General features: G+C 38.0%; 1 protein-coding gene across 5 annotated transcripts in view; it reads left to right on the forward strand.

Annotated features, from left to right (window-relative positions):
• The window catches only part of fam49al (family with sequence similarity 49 member A, like), a 51,511-nt gene extending 24,734 nt beyond the window's left edge, over nucleotides 1–26,777 (forward strand). For 2 of the 5 annotated variants that reach the window (XM_057827821.1, XM_057827823.1), the window contains exons 3-13: nucleotides 730–809; nucleotides 3,351–3,430; nucleotides 7,703–7,824; nucleotides 7,901–8,006; nucleotides 11,486–11,622; nucleotides 11,787–11,864; nucleotides 14,747–14,863; nucleotides 15,718–15,797; nucleotides 17,502–17,628; nucleotides 17,800–17,870; nucleotides 22,020–26,777. In XM_057827821.1, coding sequence (XP_057683804.1) covers nucleotides 3,358–3,430; nucleotides 7,703–7,824; nucleotides 7,901–8,006; nucleotides 11,486–11,622; nucleotides 11,787–11,864; nucleotides 14,747–14,863; nucleotides 15,718–15,797; nucleotides 17,502–17,628; nucleotides 17,800–17,870; nucleotides 22,020–22,083 — 975 coding nt within the window. In that variant the 5' untranslated portion in view covers nucleotides 730–809; nucleotides 3,351–3,357 and the 3' untranslated portion in view covers nucleotides 22,084–26,777. The remainder of the gene's footprint in view (nucleotides 1–729; nucleotides 810–3,350; nucleotides 3,431–7,702; nucleotides 7,825–7,900; nucleotides 8,007–11,485; nucleotides 11,623–11,786; nucleotides 11,865–14,746; nucleotides 14,864–15,717; nucleotides 15,798–17,501; nucleotides 17,629–17,799; nucleotides 17,871–22,019) is intronic. The other 3 variants (XM_057827824.1, XM_057827825.1, XM_057827822.1) reach the window with 2 other exon arrangements.
• The last annotated feature ends 1,080 nt before the right edge of the window (nucleotides 26,778–27,857 follow it).

The raw sequence follows: 27,857 nt of genomic DNA on the forward strand, positions 1-27,857 counted from the left end.
CCAAAAAAAAAGAAAAAAAAAAGAAAACCACTTTCACCCCTGGTTACACCCCTACTAAAATATGACTAAGACTAATAATTATTATCATCCAAAAGACTAAGATGAAAATTAAAATGGCTGCCAAAAACAACACTGTTTCTAACCGCCATAAAACCACAGAAGAAGAAAAACAATGACCTTTGCTGGCTAATTAGGTATGATTTCCAATAGAACAACAACAGTTAAAACATAGTTCATTACGGTTGTTACCTGTTAATTTGACAGTAAAATCTTTACAGTTGCTGTTTATGTTACAGTAAAATTCTGGCAACCACACCTGCTACAATTTTATCGTACATTTAACTTTTTTGTTTTTAGCCGCTTTATACTATGTGCATTAGCACGTGGCCTCCGGGTATTAAGTGTACAGCGCTTGTTATGAAATATCTATAGACTGATGTACGGTGAGGAGCATTAGAGTGAGCATTGCAGACTATTATTGGGTTACTATAGCCACATAAACAGATTAAAAGCTGCTGCCAGGCTCCCGACGAGCTAGCTAAATGATTCACTGCTGGATTCAGACCACCCCTGATAATCGAATAGGACTATTAGGCACAAAACTCCGCGTCATTCAAAGCCTTTCCGGAGACAGAAGACGGGGAGAAAAAGGGATGTAATTTTTGTACGTTTTAGCGGGTTTTTTGCCCATTGTGTGCATTTTTGTTGTTGTTGTTTCGTCCCGTCCAGGTCGCCAGCCATGGGGAACCTCATTAAGGTCCTTGGCAAGGATTTAGAGAACTGTCCTCATTTTTTCCTGGACTTTGAAAGTAAGTGAGAGGTGTGCGTGCTCGTGCTTGGGATGTGAAGTCACGTGGGTGTGTGTTTGTGTAGCGTGGAGGTGGACTGTGGGAGGCTGTAGGGTGGAGGCACTTGATGATGCTGTGGTGGAGTGTCGTTGTGGGTGTTGTTTGTTGTTATCAGACCTGCTTTAGTCCCACTTTGGCAATTTTAGGTATACCCAAACAATCCGAGGAGACAATATAGGAACCTGAGAGGACATTTATAAGGAATTAAAAAAATATTAATTTTCTCAATGCTGAACATTAGATTAAAATAGACACTTTTAAAACTTAAAGTATAACATAGGACAATGTATATTTATATATACATTTTTTGAATTGCCACACTTTTAAAATATATTTTTATACAAAAATGCATAAAATAAATTCTAATGACAATGGCATATTGCCATTTTGCCATATTGTGTATAAAAAAAGTACCTACAAAAGCTGACCTGTTTGAGAGTTGGACCAGCTAAACAACTCAACATTAACCCCTTCAGACCTGAGCATGTTGCTAAAAGACATGACGCGTTTGCGTCTCTAAATCAATAAATACAATGAATTTAGTTGCTAATTCCACTTCTGGGAGATGATTGGACGAAATTTTACCCATCGAAATCAAATCATGAGGTTTAGCACGCCCTCTTTGCTGTTTTTGGCTCTTTGAAAATGGCTGAGACAAAACGCAACTTTAAAAAGGCAAACGGAAGTGCTAATTTCTCGAGAGACCGCGAGAACGAAAAGTGTTTTTTGGTATGTGGCAAAATTGATTTTGCCACGTGCCATTTTTTCGCCCTGGATTTTGGCATGTGGCATTTTTTTTGGTACGTGACCTTTTTTTTCTTTGTATATGGCAAAATTCATTTTGGTACATGCAATTTTTTGCCATGTGGCAAAATGGATTTTGCCAGATGGCTTTTTTGCCATTTGTCATTTTTTGGGGGTATGGGGCAAAATGGATTTTGGCATGTGGCATTTTTTTTTTTTGTATGTAGCAAAATTCATTTTCGTATGTGGCATTTTTTTGGCATATGGCAAGATTGAATTTGCCATGTGGCATTTTTTGGGGTATGTGGCAAAATGGATTTTGGCATGTGGCATTTTTTTTGGTACGTGACATTTTTTTTGTATGTGGCAAAATTCATTTTGGCACATGCCATTTTTTGCCATGTGGCAAAATTGATTTTGCCGCGTGGCTTTTTTTTTGCCATGTGTCGTTTTTGGGTGTATGTGGCAAAATTCATTTTGGCATGTGGCATTTTTTTGGTACGTGGCAAAATTCATTTTGGTATATTGCATTTTTTTTGGTATGTGGCATTTTTTGGCATGTGACAAAATTCATTTTGGTATATTGTTTTTTTTTTTTGGTATGTGGCAAAATGGATTTTGGCATATGGCATTTTTTTGCCATGTGGCATTTATTTTTTTTTTTGGTATGTGGCAAAATTAATTTTGGTGGATTGCATTTTTTTTGGGAATGTGGCAAAATGGATTTTGGCATGTGGCATTTTTGTATGTATGTGGCAAAATTCATTTTGGTATGTGGCATTTTTTTTGCCATGTGGCATTTTTTTGCCATGTGGCATTTTTTTGGTGTATGTGGCAAAATGGATTTTGGCATGTAGCATTTTTTTGGGATGTCACTTTTTTTGTATGTGGCAAAATTCATTTTGGTACATGGCACTTTTTTGCCATGTGGCTAAAATCAATTTTGCCATTTGGCATTTTTTTTTCATTTGGCATTTTCTTTGGCATGTGGAATTTTTTTGGTATGTGACATTTTTTTTTGGTATGTGGCAAAATTAATTTTCGTGTGTTGCATTTTTTTGCCGTGTGGCAACATGGCAAAATCAATTTTGCCACGCGGCAAAAAAAATATGCCACATGTCAAAATCCATTTTGCCACATACCAAAAAAATGCCACATGGCGAAATCAGTTTTGCCACATGCCCAAAAAAATATCACATGGCAAAATCAATTTTGTCACATACCAAATACCACCTTTCGTTTTTGGCCCTGCTGCATTTCTCATTTAAAAAAGAAACATTAACAGTGAAAATAACCAATAAAAGCATGAAATTTCGCCGAGCATAAATTGCATTTTGTTGTGGTATTTGAGTACAGTAAAAATCAGCTAAGATTTTTTTTTGCCCAGCAGAAAATATGCGGGTCTGAAGGGGTTAAATACAATAAATACCACAAACAGTGTCGATTAATTTGTAAAATTTTCATCATCATTGACAGCACAGAAAGATATCGATACTGTACAAATCTGCAAATAATTTGAAATTCTGCCTTTTTCTCTTCATCTGCAACTCAAATGTGAGTGGGATTAAAGAAGTTCTGAGTCCATTTTGCCATGCGCCCCCATGCCATCCCCACAGCTCACTCATCCCGCTCCCACACAAACACACATACAGTACATACGGACACACACAGGTGACACGACGCCACGCACAAGCCCGCACACCGCCCCGACACCCGTCCCCTCATCACCCACAGATGTCTCCCCTCTTTCTGTTCCAGGGGGCTCATGGGAAACCTCCTGAAAGTGCTGGCTTGCGCCGAACTTGAGCATGGCCCAATAGTTTTCCTTGACTTTGAACGTGAGACCATCCGCTTCTTATGTTTTGTTTTTTAATTTTTTAATTTGCATCTTTTACTCTCTGTTGCCTTTTACCCACCCCTCCTCCATGCATCCAAAATTAGCTGACCATCTCTGCCTTCGAACCTCTCCTTTCTTTCCTGCCCAGGATTGGCATTTGCGAGTCTCTGTCCATTTTTTGTATAAACGTCACAAAAGTTGACAGACACACAATAGCCAGTCCTGTGTGGGTTTGTCTCACTCCGGGATGGCGATGGCTTCACATAAAAGAGTCCATCAGCAACCACCCACCCCCTCATCTCCTTGTGTACGTGTTGTGCTAATTGTATGAGTGCGGGATGGCAGAAAGTAAGAGCAATGTTGGCAAATGGAACCACCTCTGTCCTCCCTTATCCTTCCCCCCCCCCCCTTGACGAGTGCCTTTTAAAAATTGCCATTTTACCAAAGCAAATATTAGGATTCCTCAGCAGAGAAGGAAAAGCCTCAAGGTGCAAGACATAAATGGGTTACCCTCAATTTTACCTGAGTCACAAGCAACAAACAGAGCAGAGCGCAAAAACAAACACCGCCATGACTCTGGAGACCTCATTCGTTGCTATATGTGTCTCCTGAAAACGTGTGTGCGCGCAGCAGGCCACGTGGGAACAATGCGAGAAGAGAGCTGAAGTTAACAGCTTGAGTGGCGCTCAAGTGTGAAATAAACATTTTCTTCACTTTCATTAAGACCGAGATGAAAAAGGAACATCCAGTGCACTAATATGGACTGGTTTTCAGCATTGGGCGAATTTGACGCTAACTTCTTGTTTTGCGGAAAACAAAAGAAATAACAAAACAAACTGGTAGATTCCTCTAAAACAGGTTGGCAGAGTTACTAGTATAGTGGTGTGAAAGTATCTGAACCTTTTGGAATTTCTCACATTTCTGCATGAAATCACTATCAAATGTGATCTGATCTTTGTCAAAATAACACAGATGAAAAAACAGTGTCTGCTTTAACTAAAACCACCCAAACATTTATAGGTTTTCATATTTTAATGAGGATAGTATGCAAACAATGACAGAAGGGGGAAAATAAGTAAGTGAACCATCACATTTAATAGTTTATGCCCTCCCCCCTCCCCCTTTGGCTGCAATAACTTCAACCAGATGCTTCCTGTAGCTGCAGATCAGTCTGGCACATCGATCAGGACTATTCTTGGCCCATTCTTCTTTACAAAACCGCTGTAGTTCAGTCAGATTCCTGGGAGAGCTGGCATGAATCGTTGTCTTTAGGTCATACCACAGTCTCTCAATAGGGTTCAAGTCTGGACTTTGACTTGGCCACTCCAGAACGTGTATTTTATTCTTCTGAAAGCATTCTGAAGTTGATTTACTTCTCTGTTTTGGATCATTGTCTTTTTGCAGCATCCATTCTCTTTTTAGATTCAACTGTTTGATAGAAGGCCCAAGGTTTTCCTGCAAAACATCCTGATAAACTTTTGAATTCATTCTTCCATTAATGATTGCAAGTTGTTCAGGCCCTGAGGCAGGAAAACAGCCCCAAATCATGATGCTCCCTCCACCATGCTTCACAAAGGGGATTAGGTGTTGATTTTGGTGAGCTGTTCCATTTTTCCTCCACAAATGATGTTGTGTGTTACTCCCAAACAATTCAACTTTGGTTTCATCAGTCCATAAAATATTGTGCAAAAACCTCTCTGGAGTGTCCAAGTGCCTTTTTGCGAACATTAAACGAGCAACAACATTTTTTTTTTTTTTTTTGGATAGCAGTGGCTTCCTCTGTGGAGTCCTCCCATGAACACCATTCTTGGCCATAGTTTTACATTAAGCTTATGTGTGCACAGAGATGTTGGACTATGCCACTGATTTCTGTAAGTCTTTAGCATACACTCTAGGGTTCTTTTTTACCTCTATAAGTATTCTGCGCGGAACTCTTGGCATCTTTGGTGGACGGCCAAACCTTGGGAGAGAAGCAACTTCTCTGACTGTCGATTGATGAACATCCAGACTTTTAGAGATGTTTTTGTATCCTTTCCTAGCTTGATACAAATCAACAATCCTTGATCGCACGTCTTTAGACAGTTCTTTTGACTGAGCCATAATGGCTCAGTGGTAGAGTAGTTGTCCCCCAACCCAGAGGTTGTGGGTTCAATTCTCCGCCCTGATGAACTCGTCTAAGTGTCCTTGAGCAAGACACCGAACCCCACGTTGCTCCTGGTGCTGCGTGACCAGTAGGTGGATGGCGAGATAGTGTAAAGCGCCTTGAAAGGTGGAAAAGCGCTATATAAGTATAACACCATTTACCATTTACTTATTTTCCCCATTCTGTCATTGTTTGAATGTGATAAAAATAAATAAAAATATGAAAACCTAAAAATGTTTGGGTGGTTTTAGTTAAAGCAGACACTGTTTTTACATCTGTGTGATTTTGACAAAGATTAGATCATATTTGATGGAGGTTTTATGCAGAAATGTGAGAAATTCCAAGTTTCAGATACTTTTCCATACCACTGTATTTTACCCGTAATACTGATAATAGAAAAAAACTATTCAAGCAATTGTAATTTTTTTCAGAAAAAAATCCTAATATTAGTTGGAATAGATACAGTACTAGATTACATTTATACTATTATTTGATGAGATTTTATAATTTGTAATAGCTACCTGTCTTGTTTAACCCCTCCCCCAAAATCAGAAATAAATACATTAATGGTAACTTCTCTTGTGCCATTCAATAAAATAACAGAATATTAACATAACAGAATAAAAATAATGAATAACATAACTGCTTTCATTTAGGGCTGCAGCTATCAATTATTTAAGTCATCAATTAATCTACCAATTAGTTCAAATAATCGGATAAGGAAAATTTAATGCGTTAAAGCGTTTCAGAATAAATTTTAGCAGATGTAAAACAAACGCTAAGACTGCATTTTCAAAATAGCATTGAATGCGAATACAAAATAAAATTCTCGCGTAAACTATGCAGAATTGCACTTTCATTTCACAAGATCAAAATTTTAAATTTCTGAGCTTCGCCTCAAACGGTATAAAAATAAATAAATGAGGTTCGAAGTACAACAAAAGAACAATTGGCTTATTTGGCTAACTTGCATAACAAACGTCTGCTAGCTTAAATGCTATAAAATACTATATATAATAAAACTTTTTTTTTTTTTTTTTTTTTTTACAATGCTCTTAACAAATTCAAACACATATTCCCACAAAAAGACTTCTAAATATACCTCTAAACTAAATTAAAAATACATCATTGTATTAGCTCAAACAAAAACTAAAATCTTATGTTGGTCTTAACAGGTAGCAAGCAGCTGGATCCAGCCATGTCAGATGAGTTATGTCATATTCATTATTGCCACTAGAGGACAGTGTACCCACCCAAATCAATAAAACTAAATGCAAAATCTTTCAAAACAAACCACTGATTAAAGGAATCATCAAATAGCAAAATTTGATTCGAAGCTTTTTTTCTAATCGAATTACTCAAGTTAATGAATTAATCATTGCACCACTACTTTTATTGCATATAATGATGCCAAACTAAATATTTATATTTAAGAAATGAATAATGATGTACCGTATATTAATGGAAAAAGAAATAATATACTGAAATAGGACATTTTTTTCCCACATTAGATTGCCAAAACCAAGCAAAATACATAATGAAAAAACACGTTTGCATAAAAAATATGAATGTAAAAAATGGAATTAAAAGATAAATAACGTGAAATCACATTAAAGTTTTAAATTTAAGAGCTATAATAAAATGAATGAATGAATATAAATAACGCAAAGAAATATAGGTGAAACAAACTTCCAGACGCATCTTAATTGATTTGTTTGCAAAAAACAAAACAAAACAAAATGTAATTTGTCCTGTTTTTAGCCTTCAAAGGGGACATGCACAATCACTAATGAATCATATTTTAATTCTTCATCATGCATCCTGTATATGTTGAACAAAGGAAGTAATTCCCTCTCACAGTGTGACAAACTGAGCATGATAATTGGATTATTAATGCACTCATCAAGGCGAAACCAGCACTGTCGTTTGATGTACGGATGCTGTGATGTGGTAACAAATGCGGCTTTTATCTCACTCTTTAGGGGATATCTATCACCCGCCCGGCCGGCGCTTTCAATTCACACAAATCGTCTTTCTTACGACACCACCCCTTTTCTCCTTTCCCACCTCCCGCTCCTTACTTCGCACATCGGCTTCCTCCCCGTCCTCCTTTCCTTCATGTCGTCTCAGATGCCCAACCCACTGAGGCCGAGACGGCCGTATGGAACCAGGTCAGCGCCGTGCTGGAGGAGGCCCACGGGATCCTGGCCGAGCTGCAGTCCTATAACGGCGCCGGGCAGGAGATACGAGAAGTGAGCGTTGCCGAATAAGACAGAATAAGATCAGCGTATGTAAAAGCCGTATAACGTGCCTAATGTTTATTTATAGGCCATTCAGAATCCAGGTGACCTCGCTCTGCAGGAGAAGGCCTGGAACGCGGTGTGTCCTCTGGTGGCCAAGCTCAAGCGCTTTTATGAGTTCTCACTGCGCCTGGGTCAGTAAATCACGCCCTTTTGTTACATACACTATGTGTTTTAATTTAGCTGCCATTGATGGTGATAGACGTCCAACCATTTAGACTTTGAACGATTGCCGTCAATGGTGATGAATGAGTTAACCCTATCAACAAACTTGGAATTTACAGTAAATGGTGTGGTAAATGGTGTTATACTTGTATTGCGCTTTTCCACCTTTTCAAGGCGCCCCAAGCGCTTCACACTACATTGCCATCTACCTACTGGTGACGCAGCACCAGGAGCAATGTGGGGTTCAGTATCTTGCTCAAGGATACTTAGGCGAGTTCATCAGTGCAGAGAATCGAACTACTCTACCACTGAGCCACGCCATCCCCACACTAGTAGAACACTTCCGACTAGGGCTTTTTTATTTGCTCTTTTTATCCTTTTGCTGTGAATTTATATGAGTCTATCCAAAGGCGTAGGTTCGATCTCAACATTGGTAGGGACGATATAACAGCATAACCTGCATGTACACCTTTTGCTGGGGACGAGACATTAACATAACACAAAAAAGATTGGATGAACGGGGTCAGGTCAGGGCTATATTTCTAACGAATATGAACCTAATTAATTGATAGGCTAAATAATCAGTGCAAAATAAATCTGGATTGACTTATACTAACTTTCATGTGTATTGGTTCAGGTGATGCAACGTTCGACCGCACCCCTAGATTCAAACTAAAGTAACATAAAAGTGATTTGGGAAAAAATTAATGAGAAATATCTGAAATATCCAAGGACCGATCTACATTTGAGGCAGACTAGACTACCCCGAGACTCGTACCGAATTACTCCCATGAAATTTTGAAATGTGATTTCATTTCACAGAATTTTTTTTACGTCAGTTTATGTTCACGTCAGTGTCCGCCTGAAGTGGACCCATTCTTGGATAGCTCCCTGGTTGTTGTTTTTTTTTTTAATAAATGGACTTGTGCCCTGAAGCCACTGCGTTGACTATAATGTACATAATGCAAACAACAATCCAAATGAGGGACAGCTAGCTTGAATTGGTTGTTCCTTGTAGAGGCTGGCCTGACAACAGTACATTTGCAGTTTAGTAAGTTCACACAGTTTAATATAATGCCACCTATGATGCAGGCCGGACTCTCTGTAGCAAAATTTGTGGTGTTTCCCCCACCTCGAGAACACTGATGTCTTTTTACATTAATTACACTGGCTGCTACTGGCCGAAAAAACTATACAGTGTATCACAAAAGTGAGTACACCCCTCGCATTTCTGCAGATATTTAAGTATATCTTTTGATGGGACAACACTGACAAAATGACACTTTGACACAGCGAAAAGTAGTCTGTGTGCAGCTTATATAATAGAGTTAATTTATTTTCCCCTAAAAATAACTCAAAATATAGCCATTAATATCCAAACCCCAGGCAACAAAAGTGAGTACACCCCTTTGAAAAAACGTACATCCCTAAATGCTGCTTGTCATTTTCCCTCCAAAATGTCATGTGACTCCTTACTGGAGTACTGTCAGCATTGCTGCAGAGATTGAAGAGGTAGGGGGTCAGCCTGTTAGTGCTCTGACCATACGCCGCACTCTACATCAAATTGGGGGGAAGCCTCTTCTGAAGACGGTACACAAGAAAGCTCGCCCGTCTCATCAGACCAAAGGACATGGTTCCAGTGCTCAGTGGAAGGTTGACTCGCACTTGGTATGAAGGGATACAACAGACCAATGGGCAGCGTGGTCTCAAATTTTGACCTGTTTATAAAACATGCTGTCAAAATAAGAATTTTGAACGGGAATTTGCTAAATTATTAGCTTGGTTGATTAGATATATTCATTTTGAATTGGAAAAAAAAAATAGCTCTATTATCAAATACTGATGGGTTTGATGAATCCACATGTGAAACTTGTGGGGTTCTGTACATTTAGCAAGCTTACTAATGGGAGCGTCGAGTTGCCGTATCGAACACACCAGTGGGAGTGCCGTGTTGCCGTATCGAACGCCATGACACATAATTTCGGCGCTAACAGACAGTAGGCTTATTGGCGCTACAGTACGTTTCTATTCAATGTTATTTTTCTGCGCTTCCAAGCTTTTCTCGTGCGCTGAGTGTGTGGAAGCGGTGCGCGATTGCGCACACACGCAGCTCAGAGGAAACATTGATGGGGACAATTTGAGCATTCTGAAAAGTTGGTGGCGTTATGTCCCTACCGTCCCTATGCAAACTTACGCACTTGAGTTTATCACTAGTAGAAAGCCAATTCATGCGAAGTTATACATGTATTTGATGTCTAATGCTGTCAGAATGAGTTCATCCATTTTCTTGTAGGTAACTAAAGGTGCTATGAAATACTAAGTACCTTAAAAATGAAAAAACATATTTTGGACACAAATCCATCAGAAAAATGACAGGAAAAGGCTTAATAATGACATTAGATCCTAATTAGTCTTCCTCTCTCTGCTGCCTTTCCCCCACCCACAAAAAAACTCCCAATAGAAGATGATGTCACACCCGGAATGATCTGCAGATTTCTGCTAGCATGCTATTCATAGACTTTCTCTTCTCTTGCTGTTATGTGACCGTTTTGTCAAAATGTACTAGATAGCACAGCACTACAAAGCTAGACATGATCAATTCTGGTTGTGATGTCACAGCCAGAATTTAAAAAACGTGGGCACTTCCTAATGCACTATTTTGGGTGGAATAATTATGAAATGTAAAAAAAAAAAAAAAAAAAAAAAGTCTGAATTGAGTGCACAATTAATTTTTTACATGTAAATTACACCAGTGGTCATTTTTTGACATAGTCACCATTTCATAGCACCTTTGCCCTTTTAACAAACACACGCAAAGGCTTCCATACGCAGACACACAAGCATACTAACAGATGGACTCTCACTTACTCACATGCGAAAATTCACTCGCACTCAACCACTTTCACGAAGACGCGCACAATAACAGACACAAACTCACGCACAGACGGAGGCAGCCGTTGCTACAGTAACAGCGAGCGAGCAGGAGGCCGTCATGGACCCGCCCACCCGGCTCCTCCGTTCTGCCAACTAATAACCCATCGAACATCGTGTTCCCACTGTAACACTCAGCAGTAATTTGTGCTAATGTATCGGCACTAATGTTACCACGCGTGATTCCTTGTGGTTGGATTCACCGATTTCACAGTTTGCTTGGAAGTGACGTGGCCTGACTCTCGCCCGAGCTATCACTTGGCCTTCAGCAATGATGTTTGAGAAAGGAGGCCCCTTTAGATTTTAGTATTTATAGAAGGCCCCCATCCATTTTTAATGGTGAGGACCCTGTGATGCTTTCTCTTGGTCTCTTTGAAGCACATTGCCTCTCAGGCCCTTTGAGGAAGTAAGCCTATTACAAATGTTGGACAGCGCTGGACTCTCCAGAGACGCTCACCGATCCGCGAAGAATACTATTAACCTTATTTCAACACTTATTCGGTTTTTAAATGTGCAGAGAACGCCCTGCGCAGCCTGCTGGAGGCGCTGACGAGCCCGCCCTACGCCCCAATGCAGCACCTGGAAAGGGAGCAGGCCCTGGCTAAGCAGTTTGCAGAGATTCTGCATTTTACACTCAGCTTCGATGAATTGAAGGTGACCAATATTGACTGTTTTTCTTGCCCTTCCATGTTTTTGAAAACAAATAAAAGACAATGGAGAAAATGCCATAAAAAGCCTCCAAACACACAACCCACACATGATCAGCATATACTGTAGCCTACTGTATACTTAAAAAAATAAACTGTTTTTGTGCCCAGATGACAAATCCAGCCATTCAGAATGACTTCAGCTACTATAGGAGGACTATTAGTAGGAACAGGCTGAACAATCAGCAGGTAAGCCTTGGGAACATTCTTAAAAATGCACTTTGATTGCCGTGGGAATTCAAAAGTCGACAACGATAGACGTTGTATTTATTCAAAACACTGTTAATGTTTGTGCTTTCCTTATTATAGTTAGTCAACGGATAACTTCTGTCCAGAGATGCGTAGTAACTAAAGATGTCCCGATCGATCGGGTCCAATCACGTCATTTTCAAAGTATCGGAATCGGCAAAAAAATATCGGACATGCCTTTTTGTAATATATAAATACATTTGATCTAAATCGTTTTCTAATTGTATTTAACGTTACAGACAAAATGTCTTTCACTCATCCAGAGTAGTTTTGGCTTAAAGTAGGGCTATCAAATTTATTGCGTTAACAGCGGTAATGAATGTTTTTTAATTAATCACGTTAATTAATTAATGCATGCGCTGCACGACCCACTCACGCATTAACGCATTCAATCTATGAAGGCGCAGTTTTACCTATATATAGAGCTTAAAGGCAGTGTATAATTAGTAGAGAGAATTTTGACATTTGGCTAAAGCCTTACAATCCCTCTCTCAGCAATTAAAAATATCGTGAGAGGTAATGTGGGGAAGGAAGGTAGTAGTTGATCATTTGCTTAACACCCTATGGTTTTTCCCAACGCAGAGAAGATATATGAATTGGTGCCCCTACGCACAGTCATGGTTGCACTTCCCATCATGCATTTGGGCAGAACAGTTAAATGGGTGCAGTATAATTTACTGAAAGCTCAACAAATACACTAGATGGCAATATTTAGTCACAATTTACAAAGTCACATTTATCCTTTAAGAATTACAAGTCTTTCTATCCGTGGATCCCTCTCACAGAAAGAATGTTAATGAAGTAAATGCCATCTTGAGGATTTATTGTCATAATAAACAATTACTTATGTACTGTATGTTGAATGTATATATTCGTCCGAGTTTTATTCATTTTTTTCTTAATGCATTGCCAAAATGTATATGATCGGGAATAATTATCGGGAATGATTGGAACTGAATCGGGAGCAAAAAAAAAGCAGTCGGATCAGGAAATATCGGGATCGGCAGATACTCAAACTAAAACGATCGGGATCGGATCGGGAGCTAAAAAACATGATCGGAACAACCCTAGTAGTAACACGTTAGATTAACTCTGTTTACTTAAGTACATTTTTGAGAAAAATGTACTTCAAAGAGTAGTTTTACAAAGCCATACTTTTTAAATTTTACTTGAGTAGATTTGTGAAGAAGAAAGGCTCCTCCTACTCCGCTACCTTGGGCTAAACTAGTCGTTACATTTTTCCTCATTATTCCACCATATTATACTTTTTTTTGCCAGCGATGCCAACAGTAGCTCTACCAGTTTCACCAATGAAACATCGCAACAATAATCACATGACTCCATTATATCAATCAGACCCCTAGTTTTTATTTGGCACCGATTGGCCATAGAAAACTGGAGATATGGTACTTTTAATTTCATAATAGGAACTATGAGGGAACAAGTCGCTATTCAACTAATCACACTAGGAACTATTTTTTTCCACAAGAGGGCACTCATGCTCTTTCGACAAATTCTTTTCCTCTCGACGGATTTCAATGTTTTTTTTTCTAATTTCTTTGACTTAATGTGTTTATTGTAATGGCTTATTGTATAGTATAATAATAACAGTTCATATAGATATATTTTTGTGCTGAGAAAAAAAATACGTTTAAAAAAAAAAAAAAAAAAATCAAACATCGTAAGCAGTTGCTCACAATGTTAATCATTACTTGAGTATTCTTTTCAGCAAATACCATCTTACTTGTACCTGAGTATTTTTTTTTAATGTCTATTTTTACTTTTACTTGAGTAATATTATTTTTAAGTAACGCTACTCTTCTTTGAATACAATTTCTGGAAGCTCTACCCACCTCTGCTTCTGTCTAGTCAGCCTTTCCTTTGTTCCGGGCCATGTGGGCCCCCATGTAGTCTGTAGTAGGTATTCTATTCTATGTTCTATGTTGCTTTCCTGTCCCAACCTAGGGAGCAGTTAAAAACTTCCATAAAAGCTACATAAATTTCCTGCCTGTTCATTTTAGCCAAGTTGTGTGCGCATAAACTATCTTCAAATCTATCATTTTCTTTAAATCTAGGAGTGGCATTTTTTACTCTGTGTTTAGTAGATTATTATATATATTTTTATTTTGTTCTTATTTTGATTAGGGCTGTCAAAATTATCGCGTTTATGGGCGTTAATTTTTTTTTTTTTTTTTTATTAATCACGTTAAAATATTTGACGCATTTAACGCACATGCACGGCTCAAACAGATTAAAAAAACAGCAGTGTCATTTCGACTTGTTACTTGTGTTTTTTGGTGTTTTTCCGCCCTCTGCTGGCGCTTAGGTGCGACTGATTTTATGGGTTTCAGGCTTCAGCACCATAATTATTATTGACATCAACAATGGCGAGCTACTAGTTTATTGATTGAAAATTTTACAAACTTTATTAAACCGAAAACATTAAGAGGGGTTTTAATATAAAATTTCTATAACTTGTACTAACATTTATCTTTTAAGAACTCCAAGTCTTTCTATCCATGGATCGCTTTAACAGAATGTTAATAATGTTAATGCCATCTTGCTGATTGTTATAATAAACAAATACAGTACTTATGTACAGTATGTTGAATGTATATATCCGTCTTGTGTCTTATCTTTCCATTCCAACAATAATTTACAGAAAAATATGGCATATTTTATAGATGGTTTGAATTGCGATTAATTACGATTAATTAATTTTTAAGCTGTGATTAACTTGATTAAAAGTTTTAATTGTTTGACAGCCCTAATTTTGATGAATTTTCCAAAACAACAACGCTATTTCTTAAAACGCGTGGCAGCTGGAAGCGGAAAACGAGGTGAACAATGAGATGGCCAACCGGATGTCGCTTTTCTACGCTGAGGCCACGCCCATGCTGAAGACCCTGAGCAACGCCACCACCAAGTTTGTCTCAGAGGTAGGGAAAAATGGCACACACACAAAAAAAATGAGAGTATCGTAATTTTCGGACTAAGGCACACCTGACTTTAGGCCGCCAGGCTCGCCACCCACCTATTTTGACACGAAAACGGCATTTGTTCATTGATAAGCCGCAGCTGTCCTCACTGTATTATGGAATATTTACACCAAAAGATATTAACCGGTAGCACTTTATTTGACAGCAGCATCATAAGACTTTCATAGGACCAAATGAACCACCATGAATCATTGCTTCAAGAAGCTTCATTTGGCCATCCCTGCTCCCTTGGGGTAGACAGTCAACCTCTGCTGCCATCTGATGTCAACAATGTTGTCGTCCAACATGCCTCCTAGCATGCATTGCAGCGCTCCAGATGTAAAAACAATCAAAATTCAAGTTTTGCGCTAATTATTTCTTCAGTTACTGTTCCATTTGTTTCATTTATGGCTAGTTATGGTATTTGGTAACACTTTATACACCATTATAATTATGACATGTTACTGCCATGAGCATTAATGAATGCTTATGACATTTTGTGTCATCCGGCAAATTATCTCACTTGTGAATAGATACAAAAGATCTGAGCAGAACTTAAAGACATCTGAATAGCCATTCATTAATGCCCATGATAGTGTCATGTCATAATTATGACAGTCTTATGGCAGTCTTATGACGCCGCTGTCAAAAGAAGTGTTACGGATTGACTCAAATCTACAAATAAGATGGACTGGACTATAAGCTGCTGGATTCAAAATAAGGAAAAAAATACCGTTTTATAGTCCAAAAATTACGGTATGCAACTTCAATTTTCTGAATGTTTTTGGTATGTATGAATGTTGATCTTCTCCTAGAACAAGACCTTGCCCATCGAGGACACCACAGACTGTTTGAGCACCATGGCCTGCGTGTGTCGTGTCATGCTTGAGACCCCGTGAGTTATTTTTCCTATCGGGACAGGAAAGCCTTCTAAACCGCAGTAATCCATTTGCATGTACAGTGGGGCAAATAAGTATTTAGTCAACCACTGATTGTGCAAGTTCTCCCACTTGAAAATATTAGAGAGGCCTGTAATTGTCAACATGGGTAAACCTCAACAATGAGAGACAGAATGTGGAAAAAACCCCAGAAAATCACATTGTTTGATTTTTAACTTTATTTGCAAATCATGGTGGAAAATAAGTATGTGGTCAATACCAAAAGTTCATCTCAATACTTTGTTATGTACCCTTTGTTGGCAATAACGGAGGCCAAACGTTTTCTGTAACTCTTCACAAGCTTTTCACACACTGTTGCTGGTATTTTGGCCCATTCCTCCACGCAGATCTCCTCTAGAGCAGTGATGTTTTGGGGCTGTCGTTGGGCAACACGGACTTTCAAGTCCCTACACAGATTTTCTATGGGGTTGAGATCTGGAGACTGGCTAAGCCACTCCAGGACCTTGAAATGCTTCTTACCAAGCCACTCCTTTGTTGCCCTGGCTGTGTGTTTGGGATCATTGTCATGCTGAAAGACCCAGCCACGTCTCATCTTCAATGCCCTTGCTGATGGAAGGAGATTTTCACTCAAAATCTCTCGATACATGGCCCCATTCATTCTTTCCTTCACACAGATTAGTTGTCCTGGTCCCCTTGCAGAAAAACAGCCCCAAAGTATGATGTTTCCACCCCCATGCTTCACAGTGGGTATGGTGTTCTTCGGATGCAATTCAGTATTCTTTCTCCTCCAAACAACCTGTGTTTCTACCAAAAAGTTTTATTTTGGTTTCATCTGACCATAACACATTCTCCCAGCCCTCTTCTGGATCATTCAAATGCTCTCTAGCGAACCGCAGACGAGCCTGGACGTGTACTTTCTTCAGCAGGGGGACACGTCTGGCAGTGCAGGATTTGAGTCCCTGGCGGCACATTGTGTTACTCATAGTAGCCTTTGTTACTGTGGTCACAGCTCTCTTTAGGTCATTCACTAGGTCCCCTCGTGTGGTTATGGCATTTTTGCTCACCGTTCTTGTTATCATTTTGATGCCACGGGGTGAGATCTTGCATGGAGTCTCAGATCGAGGGAGATTACCAGTGGTCTTGTATCTTTTCCACTTCCTAATAATTGCTCCCACAGTTGATTTCTTTACACATTTAAGCGTTTTACCTATTGCAGATTCAGACTTCAGAGCCTGGTGCAGGTCTGCAATTTTGTCTCTGGTGTCCTTCGACAGCTCTTTGGTCTTGGCCATAGTGGAGTTTGGAGTGTGACGGACTGAGCTTGTGGGCAGGTGTCTTTTATACCGATAATGAGTTAAAACAGGGGCCATTGATGCAGGTAACGAGCAGAGCCTTGTTAGACCTCTTTAGAAGAAGTTTGACAGCCTCTTTGACAGCCAGAAATCTTGCTTGTTTGTAGGTGACCAAATTGTTATTTTCCCCTGTAATTTGGAAATAAATTCTTTAAAAATCAAACAATGTGATTTTCAGTTTTTTTTCCCCACATTTGTCTCTCATGGTTGAGGTTTACCTATGTTGACAATTACAGGTCTCTCTAATCTTTTCAAGTAGTAGAACTTGCACAATTGGTGGTTGACTAAATACTTATTTGCCCCACTGTAAATTGATTATAATTGCTGCTTTTTGTCCCCCTCGTTCAGAGAGTACCGCTGTCGGTTCACCAACACGGACACTATGCTGTTCTGCATGAGGGTGATGGTGGGCGTCATCATCCTTTACGACCATGTCCACCCCGTCGGGGCGTTTGCAAAGACCTCCAAAATTGACGTGGGTGTTTGAAAAGAAATCTTTTAAACAATTGCATGGGTTGCTTTTCAGCCTCGAACGGTTGAGAGGATTTGCAGTGTCATTGTTTGGAGCGCCGCTGGCAGTGAGGCGGCTGAGAAGAATTATTGCTGACCTTTGCCAAGAGCTCATGTTGTCTTTGTTCCCGCACAGATGAAGGGCTGCATCAAGGTCCTGAAAGAGCAACCGTCCAACAGTGTCGAGGGGCTTCTCAATGCGCTGAGGTAAAAACACAAATTTTGCACGATAGGTTATAGAGGAATCAGTCAGTGCATGTAATAGATATGATAAAATACGATTTTAAACAAGTCCTTTGAGAATTTAGCAGGGTTAAATGCCCAGCTAAATAAATGAAAAAAAAAAAAAATTCATTGAAAATTTAGTTTACTTTTGCTTCATTAGGAATGTAGCGCATATTTCATGTAGTTTTGTATTGTTTTGATTTTTCATCATCATTAATAACAGATTAACTAGTTTGAAATGTAGTTGATAATCATTCTTTTCTTTTTAAACCGTAGTTTTCGGACTATAAGGCGCACCCGTCTATAAGCTGGAGTTGTCCCCTTTGCATTATGGGATATTTACACTGAAAGATATTAACAATTTATTTGACAGCGGCAACATAAAACTGTCATAAGACCAAATGAACCACCATGAAGAAGCTTCATTTGGCCATCACGGCTCCCTTGAGGGAGACAGTCAACCTCTGCTGCCACCTGCTGTCAACGCTGTTGTTTTCCGACATGCCTCCTAGCATGCATTGCAGCGCTACAAATGTTAAAAAAACAATCAAAATTCATTTTGTGCTAAGTATTTCTTCAGTTACTGTTCCAGTCCCATTAATTGCTAGGTATGGTATTTGGTAACACTTTATTTGACAGTGGTGGCATAAGACTGTTATAACTATGACATGACACTATCATGAACGTTAACGAACGCTTATAACAGATGTAATTTCATGTCATCAGGCAAATTATCTCACTTTTGAATGCATGTTAAAGATCTGAGCTGGACATAAAAGGAGTTAGTGACATAATTTGCTGGATGACACTTAATTACATCTGTTATAAGCATTCTGTAATGCCCATGATCGTGTCATGTCATAAGAATGACGGTCTTACAACAGTGGTCAAACAAAGCGTTACTGATTAACCCAAATAAATCAAGAAATAAGCCGCGCTGGACTATAAACCGCAGGATTCAAAATGAGGGGAAAAAAGTAGTGGCTTACAGTCAGAAAATTACGGTAATGTTTTTGTCTTTATTAACTGATTATTATTTTGTATTTTTTTTTTTAAATTTGGGCTATTATTACACACAGCAGTTTTTAATTGTATGTAAGATTTTCTCCAGATTAATGCGGCAATTAATAACAATGCATGTTTTTGTTTATCGTGACTTAATATTATTAAAAGATCTAGTAGGATTTTAAAAATTAATCAACAAATAGGAAACTCCCATTATTATTATTCAAAATGCCTTTTTGAAATTAAGATTATTGGATCTTTGTGTTTTTAGTAGGGCTGTCAAATTTATCACGTTAACGGGCGGTAATTAATTTTAAAAATTAATCACGTTAAAATATTTGACGCAATTAAACGCATGCACAGAATGACCCGCTCACGCATTTCCTGAAACAGATTACAATGACACCGTTTATGTACATTGAGAGTGAAGAGAATGCCACCGGCCACTTGGGGGCAGCGCCGTTCCATACTAATTAGTAGTTGTGAGACGTTTATCGTGCCATTTGTGCTCCACACATATTTCTGTAGCTTACTTTCTTTTAGTGGCAATTATGTGTCTCTTTTTGTATTTTGGGTAAGATATGTACGGAGATATATATGTTATAAAGGTGAGTGGACACAGGCGTTCATTGGACCATGCCGTTTATTGGCATAAGCTTCGGCAACTCCTTCACAACAAACAGAATTATCATTTAGTGAAAGCACAACCAAAATAATATGCCTATCTCTCTCAAAAAAAAAAATAATGTTCACAAAAAAAAAGCACTTTAGTCTGTAGTAATGAGGCCCTATTCTCACACAGTTAAACAACAATGCAAAGTGAACTGGCATTCCCAATCAAAATAGCTATGCAAAATACACATTAAACTTACTCAGACTTTGGTCACTCTATTTTTATCCGTATTTTTATTCTTATTATGATCATATTACCTCTACTTTTGATTGAAAATTTTACAAATTTTATTAAAACAAAAACATTGAGGGGTTTTAATATAAAATTACTATAACTTGTAACTATAACATTTATCTTTTAAGAACTACAAGTCTTTCTATCCGTCGATCCCTTTAACAGAAAGAATACAGTACTTAAAGTATGTACAGTATGTTGTATGTATATATCCGTCGTGTCTTAGCTGTCCATTCCAAAAATAATTTACAGAAAAATATGGCATATTTTAGAGATGGTTTGAATTGCGATTAATTATGATTAATTAATTTTTAAGCTGTGATTAACACGATTACAAATTTTAATCCTTTGACAGTCCTAGTTTTTAGTCAGGTTTTCTGCCCAAAATATTTAAAAGATATTGACAATCACTCTTGAAATTGTATATTTATTTAAAAAAAAAAAAAAAAAGGGTTTATTAAAAATTACTCTTATTAGTACATGGTAATTCAACTAATATTCTGCATGCAGTTCAATAATTTCCCCACATTTTTGGACAGTTCCACCATTAAAGCCAGTTCAGGTTCAACTTAGGGCTGTCAAATTTAACGTGTTAACGGGCGGTAATTAATTTTTTAAATTCATCACGTTAAAATATTTAACCGTTTAACGCATGCGCGGAATGACCCGCTCATGCATTGCCTCAAACAGATTACAATGACGCACTTGAGAGCTAAGAGGCAGAGAAAGGTGTCTTTTTTTTGGTGCTTTTTCTTAACAAAGGTATACCACACGCAACGTGCTGGCACTTTGTTTCTTTATTAGCATATTCAGCTTCAACATTAACACAGCTTACGGCTCTCGGCAGGCCGTAACTCTAACTCAATCCTGCATCATGTGAGTAAACAGCATTGGCGCCGCGTGCACTTCAAGGTGCCTCAGATAATTCTATATCAGAATATTACAAAAGGCGAGTGGACACAGGCGTTCATTGGACCGCGCCGTTTTTGGCATAAGCTTCGGCAACTCCTTCACAACAAACATAAGTATCATTTAGTTAAGGCACAACAAAAATAATATCTCTTTAAAAAATATATATATATTCACAAAAAGAAAAGTGCTTCAATCTGTATTATTTGAGGCCCTATTCTCACATAGTTCAAAAACAGTGCAAAGAGAACTGGCATTCCCAATCAAAATAGCTATGCAGCATACACATAAAACTTACTCAGACTTTGGTCAAACTCTATTAAAACATTTCGTTTAGTTCAACAAATACACTGGATGGCAATGTTTATTCACAATAAACAAACTATCAGAGGTCAAGTATGTTGTAAAGCCAGCACTCAAATGACATGAATTACAATGGATGGACTAGTAAACAGGAAACAACGGCGTCAGTCGAGGGACAAAACACACTATTTGGCTTGATTTCTAAGTTAATTTAAAACTCGCCATTGACACCTTGTGGTGTATTTAGTTTATCTAGTTTATTTTTTGATTGAAAATTTTACAGATTTTATTAAAACGAAAACGTTAAGAGGGGTTTTAATTTAAAAATAAGTATAACTTGTACTAACATTTATTTTTTAAGAACTCCAAGTCTGTCTTGTGGATCCCTTTAACAGAAAGACTGTCAATAATGTTAATGCCATTTTGTGGATTTATTGTTATTATAAACAAATACAGTACTTATGTACAGTATGTTGAATGTATATATCAGTCTTATGTCTTATCTTTCCATTCCAACAATAATTTACGGAAAAATATGGCATATTTTAGAGATGGTTTGAATTGCGATTAATTACGATTAATTCATTTTCAAGCTGAGATTAACTCAATTAAAAATTGTAATCGTTTGACAGCCCAAGTTCAACTGTAAATGTCTTTTGAATGAAAAGGAATCTTAAAGTTGAAAAATAACTATCATTTTTTATTAAAATCAAAATTAAGTATTTTTTTTTAAACATTTGAGCTATTATTACACACTGCAGTTTTTAGCAGCAATTAGAGCCATGGTATGTTATTGTTTATCGTTAATTAATATTATTGATGGATCTAACCCTAACAATGAATCAATCAATAAATAGGGAACTACCATTATTGTTGTTCAAAATGCATTTTAAAAATTATGTTTAAAGGTTATTACATGTTTAACTTTGAATGTCTTTTGAATAAAAAGGAATCTTAAAAGTTGTAAAATGACTTTTTGGTGTGTTCCTGCTATTGTTCCTGCTCAGGTATACGACTAGACATCTAAACGACGACAGCACCTCCAAACAGATCCGGGCGTTGCTGCAATGAGCAACAGAGGCGCGACTGGGCGTGCGCCTCAGAAAGAAGAAAAAAAAAAAAAAAAGCCAACGACGGGCCCGTTTGTTTACGACGACCGACTCCGGGTGACGAGAATCATAACACGAAGAGGAAAAAGAATTCTATTTATTGTCAGCTGTCCGCCATTCTGTCTCTTGTTTTGTAAAGTAAGAAAATAGAGATGATAAAAAAGGCAGAAAATATAAGATATATATCAAAAAGACAAGCCGCAGATTTAAAATAAGTAGAATTAACGACAAGAGAGGACGCTTTTATTGCCGATTTAGGTGCCAATCGAGGCCACGCTGACATTGAATTCCTGCAGTAGTCTTGACAAGTCATTTTTGCACACCGCCATCTTTTTCTCCTTCCGCTGCGTTGACATCTCAACACACTATCAAGCAATGTGATGGATGCTCTCCGGAGAATTGCTTCCCAATACGTTTGAGTGTTGCAAATCAACACAATGGAAGGATGTCATGATTCATCGTTTGCAATTCTTTGACTTGAATAACTTAGTTTACTTTTACTCTCGTCATGGGTGCTAACGTGCTTTTCGCCATCACTGTGCTTAATCGTCATCCGGCTGAGCACTTTGCACTGTTTTCAAAGTGCTGTTTTTCTTTTCCGGCCTTAGCAAAATGCTTTCTGCTACTTGGACAAGTTGCATGAAGGTTCTCAGGAACGGCAATGTTCTGACCCAAGATGTGTGGAGTGGTCCAAAAGTCTCAATTTGAAATCACATTGCTTCTAATGTAATGTTTTAGGGTTAGTTCAGAATCTTTAGACTTAATTTTCGAGTTAGCGGAGGTTTAATTCGTCGGGGAGTTGTATAGGGGCTCCAGTGTGGCTAAGCTAGCATGATTCAATGGTGCTTGCTAGCATGCCAATAAAAAACGATGTTAACGATGTAACTGTTCAAACGAAGCCATGTTGTGGTCAAAGGGGAAACGGTACAGTGCGTCAGGGTCGGCAACCCGCATGCAGCTCTTTAGCATTGCCCTAGTGGCTCTCTAGAGCATTTTCAAAAATGTTTAAAAATGGAAAAAGATGGTTGAGGGAAATATTTGTTTTGATATGGTTTCTGGAGGAGGACAACGATTTCCAATGCTGTAAAAATGTGTAGAATAAATATTAGATTTCAACGATTCTGTCGATGATGATTTGCGTAATAGCAAACGACACACGTTTCTATCAGCAGGGCGGGATGCCAGGCAGGTGGCTATTGTAAACAAACTTGCAGCCGAGTACCCAGTTGAGAGTGAGAGAAAAAGTGTGATTCAATCACTTCTGAAGAACTTATAGGAGCGGAAACAGATTTAAGAAGTGGATTGCATCGCCAAACTCCACTACTGCTGCATGTTTTGTTGCAACCCGGGGATAAAGCGTGGAAAACCATTCACAGATGGTAAGTACTGTACATGAAGGAGACATTCGTCAATATATCAGAACACCTATTTGCAGACTTCATAAACAAAACCAAGAAAATAAAGAAAATCAAAGACACGCCCAGATAAGGGGCATGTTATGCACGTTCCATTTTGTTGTTTTTCAAAACCTCAAAATAATAATGACATCAAAAATCGGATTTCTTTATTGCATTTCTATAATTTCATAAAAGCAATGAAACAATTCATTAATATTGTAATTAAAGGGTATGACAACACCTGGCGAAATGCTAATATTCCATCATTTATCCATCAACGCATGCCTTTTGAATTCATATCATGCCACTTCGTGTAATTACACACATCGCAACACCAGGAAAATGATAGAAATTAGGTCGATTGTCATGCTAAAATGACCCGCCCCCGAGATGCCGGAAATCTAGCATGTTGTGTGCATGACGTCACGATAAGGAAACAACCGGCTCAGTGCTTAGTACTGAATGGCTGCGATGATGGCAGACAATTTTGTTTCTAGTTGCAGCGACGAATCCGACATAACGAACATTCTTCTAATGGTGACGAGGAGAGTTATGAACCTTTCTTTGGTGTTTTGGGTTATCAATTTGAGCCCAAACGAAAGCCAATGCAGCCTAATGAAAGGATCATTGAGGGGAGCAATCACACTGATGAAACACCGGCGGCAACAGAAACACCGAATGGTTTGTTTTGCATTTGCATCTATATATTTTACGAGCGATAATTTATACATGTGTCCAGTCCTATATCCAATGCGTGATATGTTTTTTATTATAAAAGAGTGCTCACTCTGGCCATTTCCCTCCTTTGCTTTGCCTGGGGTGGTGTCATCAGAGCCAGTCATCGTCCTCTTTCTTGTTATCTCGGGACATTTAGGTGGCTGCGCGTGTAGGCGGGCACTGCATCTGCTTTCAGCAGCAATTTCTTAGCAAAACATGATTTCATTTGTCCATAGTTCGTATAGCTTTCAGGTGTAAAATGCGCACCACACAAAACCGTGCAGGAGGCTGGGTCTGCAAAATTAGCCCTCTTAGCACTGACGAACTTTACTCATTGTCTGCGTAGTCCAGCTCTTTTACTCGCGTTCGGGAACTCATGGGTGCTACACTGCGACAAATGGCTATTTGTAAACCACATAGCATGACACGTTTGAACCATTTTAGCGATTTTTTGATAAAACACGAACGCAACTCTCTCGTCGATAAACAACGATGGCACCTGCCTCGACCTTTTGTTTCCTTGTTATGACGTCTCCGCCCCATTCGGCTGTTTCCGGAATACTTTCGGAAATGTTCGTAATTTTCGATCTATTTTCGATAATTGCTCATGAATGCGATTTATTTTTTTGTTAACTTTATTAATATTTGTTATCTTGCCACATAACGGTTCTATTGATATCTCTCAGCCCCTTAGTGTTTTCATACCCTTTAAGTTAAACTTGAGGTGGCATTATACAACAGAGTAGTCACGTTTTAAGTTGGAAGTACTGCAGGGAAAGTAAAAATTAAATCATGAAGGCTCATTATGTATTTTTAGCCGACTGAGTCATTTTGATAGTAGGCTAATACAGATACATACAGCATGTGTTGCCTTCATTATTAGGCTTATTTAAGGCTTTTAATTTTTTGGGGACTCCAGGCATATTTGTTTTTTTGGTCCAATATGGCTCAACATTTTGGGTTGCCGATCCCTGGTCAGGGTGATTGATTTGAGGAATGAGGATTCCCTTTCGTTTCCAATAAAAAAAATCAGCGATGAAAAAAAATGATGTGATGTCACTCTGCTCTGCTTGCCTAGAGAGCCTGTTCCCTGCAGAGCTGCTGGATTACAAATGTTGCTGTTCATACTAAGCCTGTCGCGATAAACTATAAGCCAATTTGTTGCACGGTAAATAAAAATAAGGGCTGTAATTTTCATGGACATGATTTATCGTCGCTTGCGTGCATGCATACATTCGTGCGTGTGCTTGCGTGTGCTTATTGCAATCGGCACACGTGTGTGTTGATGGCATATGAGACTCCAGTTTCTTTCACAGATGTTTATTGGTCATCAACACGCCGCAGAATAAAGTTCAGACACACAAAATAAGGAAACACATCTATATTTAACATTGTAAAACGTTAAACTTGCTAAATTAAGGCTAACAGAAAAAAAACAATGAACTAACCACTTTAGCCTGTTGTAAAACATTAGCAGTCTTCTCCAAAACGCAAAATTGTGGTTAAAAGGTGACACTTCCAACATAAAAAAATTGGTTAAACAGCATTTGCAAACGAAAAAATGAAAAAAAAATCTATTACTGACACCACATGCATGACGAAAAGAGAGGTGTACTTTTTTTTACGGAGTGTAAACTTATGGTTATCGGTTTAGCGAACGCACTTCCGGTGAACATTTCAAAACAAAAGCGCGTCAAATTCGACATATAAATAACAATTTCTGGAGTTAATTTCACAGTCTTTAGATTCTACACTAAGAATAGCTTTCAAATGATACCCTTTATGAAAAATCTGATTGGCAATGAATAATTTGGCTTCACATTTGCTAACGTGCACTCTGCAGGACAAAAGGATACTAATTTTTGATCAAATAATGGGTGATTTATTAGGATTTATTGTCACTACATTAGTGGTTGAATTGGTTAAAAAAATTGACAATAATATCTCATGTCGGCAGTAATTTCTGAGAGAATATATCGCCTACTAAAATTTGTTATTGCGACAGGCCTAGTTCATACTAAAATTATTGACATGCAGTGGCAAGTTTTGATAACTTTATCCTGAAAACATAGCCAACATTATTGATTCCATCGGTCATCTCTGATTTTCATGCGTGCATATGTTGTTTTTTATTGGCATGCTAGCAAGCACCATTTACTCGCGCTAGCTTAGCAAATCGGGAGCCCTTGCAACTAACAAATAAATAGCAAACTGCACAGAATTTGTTCTAATAAACCCCCGCTAATTTGAAAATTAAGCTTAAAGTAAAAAATTCTGAACTTTCCCTTTGAGTTGGAAAAAACAACAAAAAAATGCCAATAAACGTTGTTTGTAACCTGACATCACTGCTGAACGTTTCCATCGAATTTTCAGTCTCACATGTTGAAAATATGTTGAATTACCAAAAGTCACCCCATTGTTTCTTTTCTTCATTGCAAATCATTTTAATTTTAAATTGGTGTCTTTGTTTAAAAACAGGTGTTAAACAAAATTATGATTTGGAACTTAGTAAGATTTTATACCCCAAAACATGTTTACAATAAAAAGTGATTGGATTAGCTAAAAGTGTTGGAAACCAAACCAAAATGCCATCGTTTTTCTAATCATAAACTCAACGACTTAAAATTTTAAGATTCACATGTCAAAAACATGTCATGGAAAAATATTTTTTCCACAACAAATAATTTCAGTGAATAGTTTCCGTTTCAACCATTCTGGTATTTATTGTATTTACAGTAATTTAAAAATATTACGTCTTGAAATTTAGTAGAAAATGATTCCAATTAATAAAATATTGAAATTTTGATCATCCAAAACTCAAATGGTGAAAATTTTAATTCATGCCAAAATTTAATTTTCAACTCATTTTCTGCCATTGATGGCGATCGACGTCCAATCCATTTCAACAGGGAGGGTTGACAGTAAACATTCACTGCCAGCCACTCCCAGTTGAAAGGAAATTGACGTCCATCGCCGCAAATGACACGAAACCTTGTTCACTTACATCACATCTATAAAAAAGTGCATTCAGTCAGCTTGTTTTTTAAAAATGAAGGTTAATGTCAGCCAGTAATTTCAAAATAAAAGAAAAACGAGACTTAAAAAACAAATTTCAAGCAATGCTGTACGTTGGATGTCTCTAGGCTTTTAGTCTGCATTGATTTGATCTTAAATTCTATTTTCTGTACAGAAGTATGCGCACAAGCATAGTCTGTATAAAGTAGATGGCATGTTGTACGAGGTGTGCGCGAACGTGTGTAAATAAGGTGTTTTTATTCCTTTTTAATTGTTCAGTAATGCTGAAATGAGTGAAATGTGTCGTCTCTCTCACGTTGACATGCGTCTGCCGTACTGGAACATCGGACTTGCCGTAGTCGTAGGGATAACGTGTTTTTTAATTTTATTTTATTTTGGGGGAATTCAGCCTTCATCATTGCGATTGAAGTGGAGGAGGAATGGGGACAAAAGAGGTGTGTGTGTGCAAATGTGTGTGTGTTTTGAGTGGATGATGGGGGGGCTGTCCATTTGCTTGTTATTTTGTACATTTTGTGCAACAATAAACTTGTCATTTATTACATGAACCTGATGGTGAAGTGTGTCATTCTCATCTAATATGAGATTT

Source organism: Corythoichthys intestinalis, chromosome 22 (genome assembly GCF_030265065.1).
Source record: "Corythoichthys intestinalis isolate RoL2023-P3 chromosome 22, ASM3026506v1, whole genome shotgun sequence".
Classification (NCBI taxonomy): Eukaryota; Metazoa; Chordata; class Actinopteri; order Syngnathiformes; family Syngnathidae; genus Corythoichthys; species Corythoichthys intestinalis.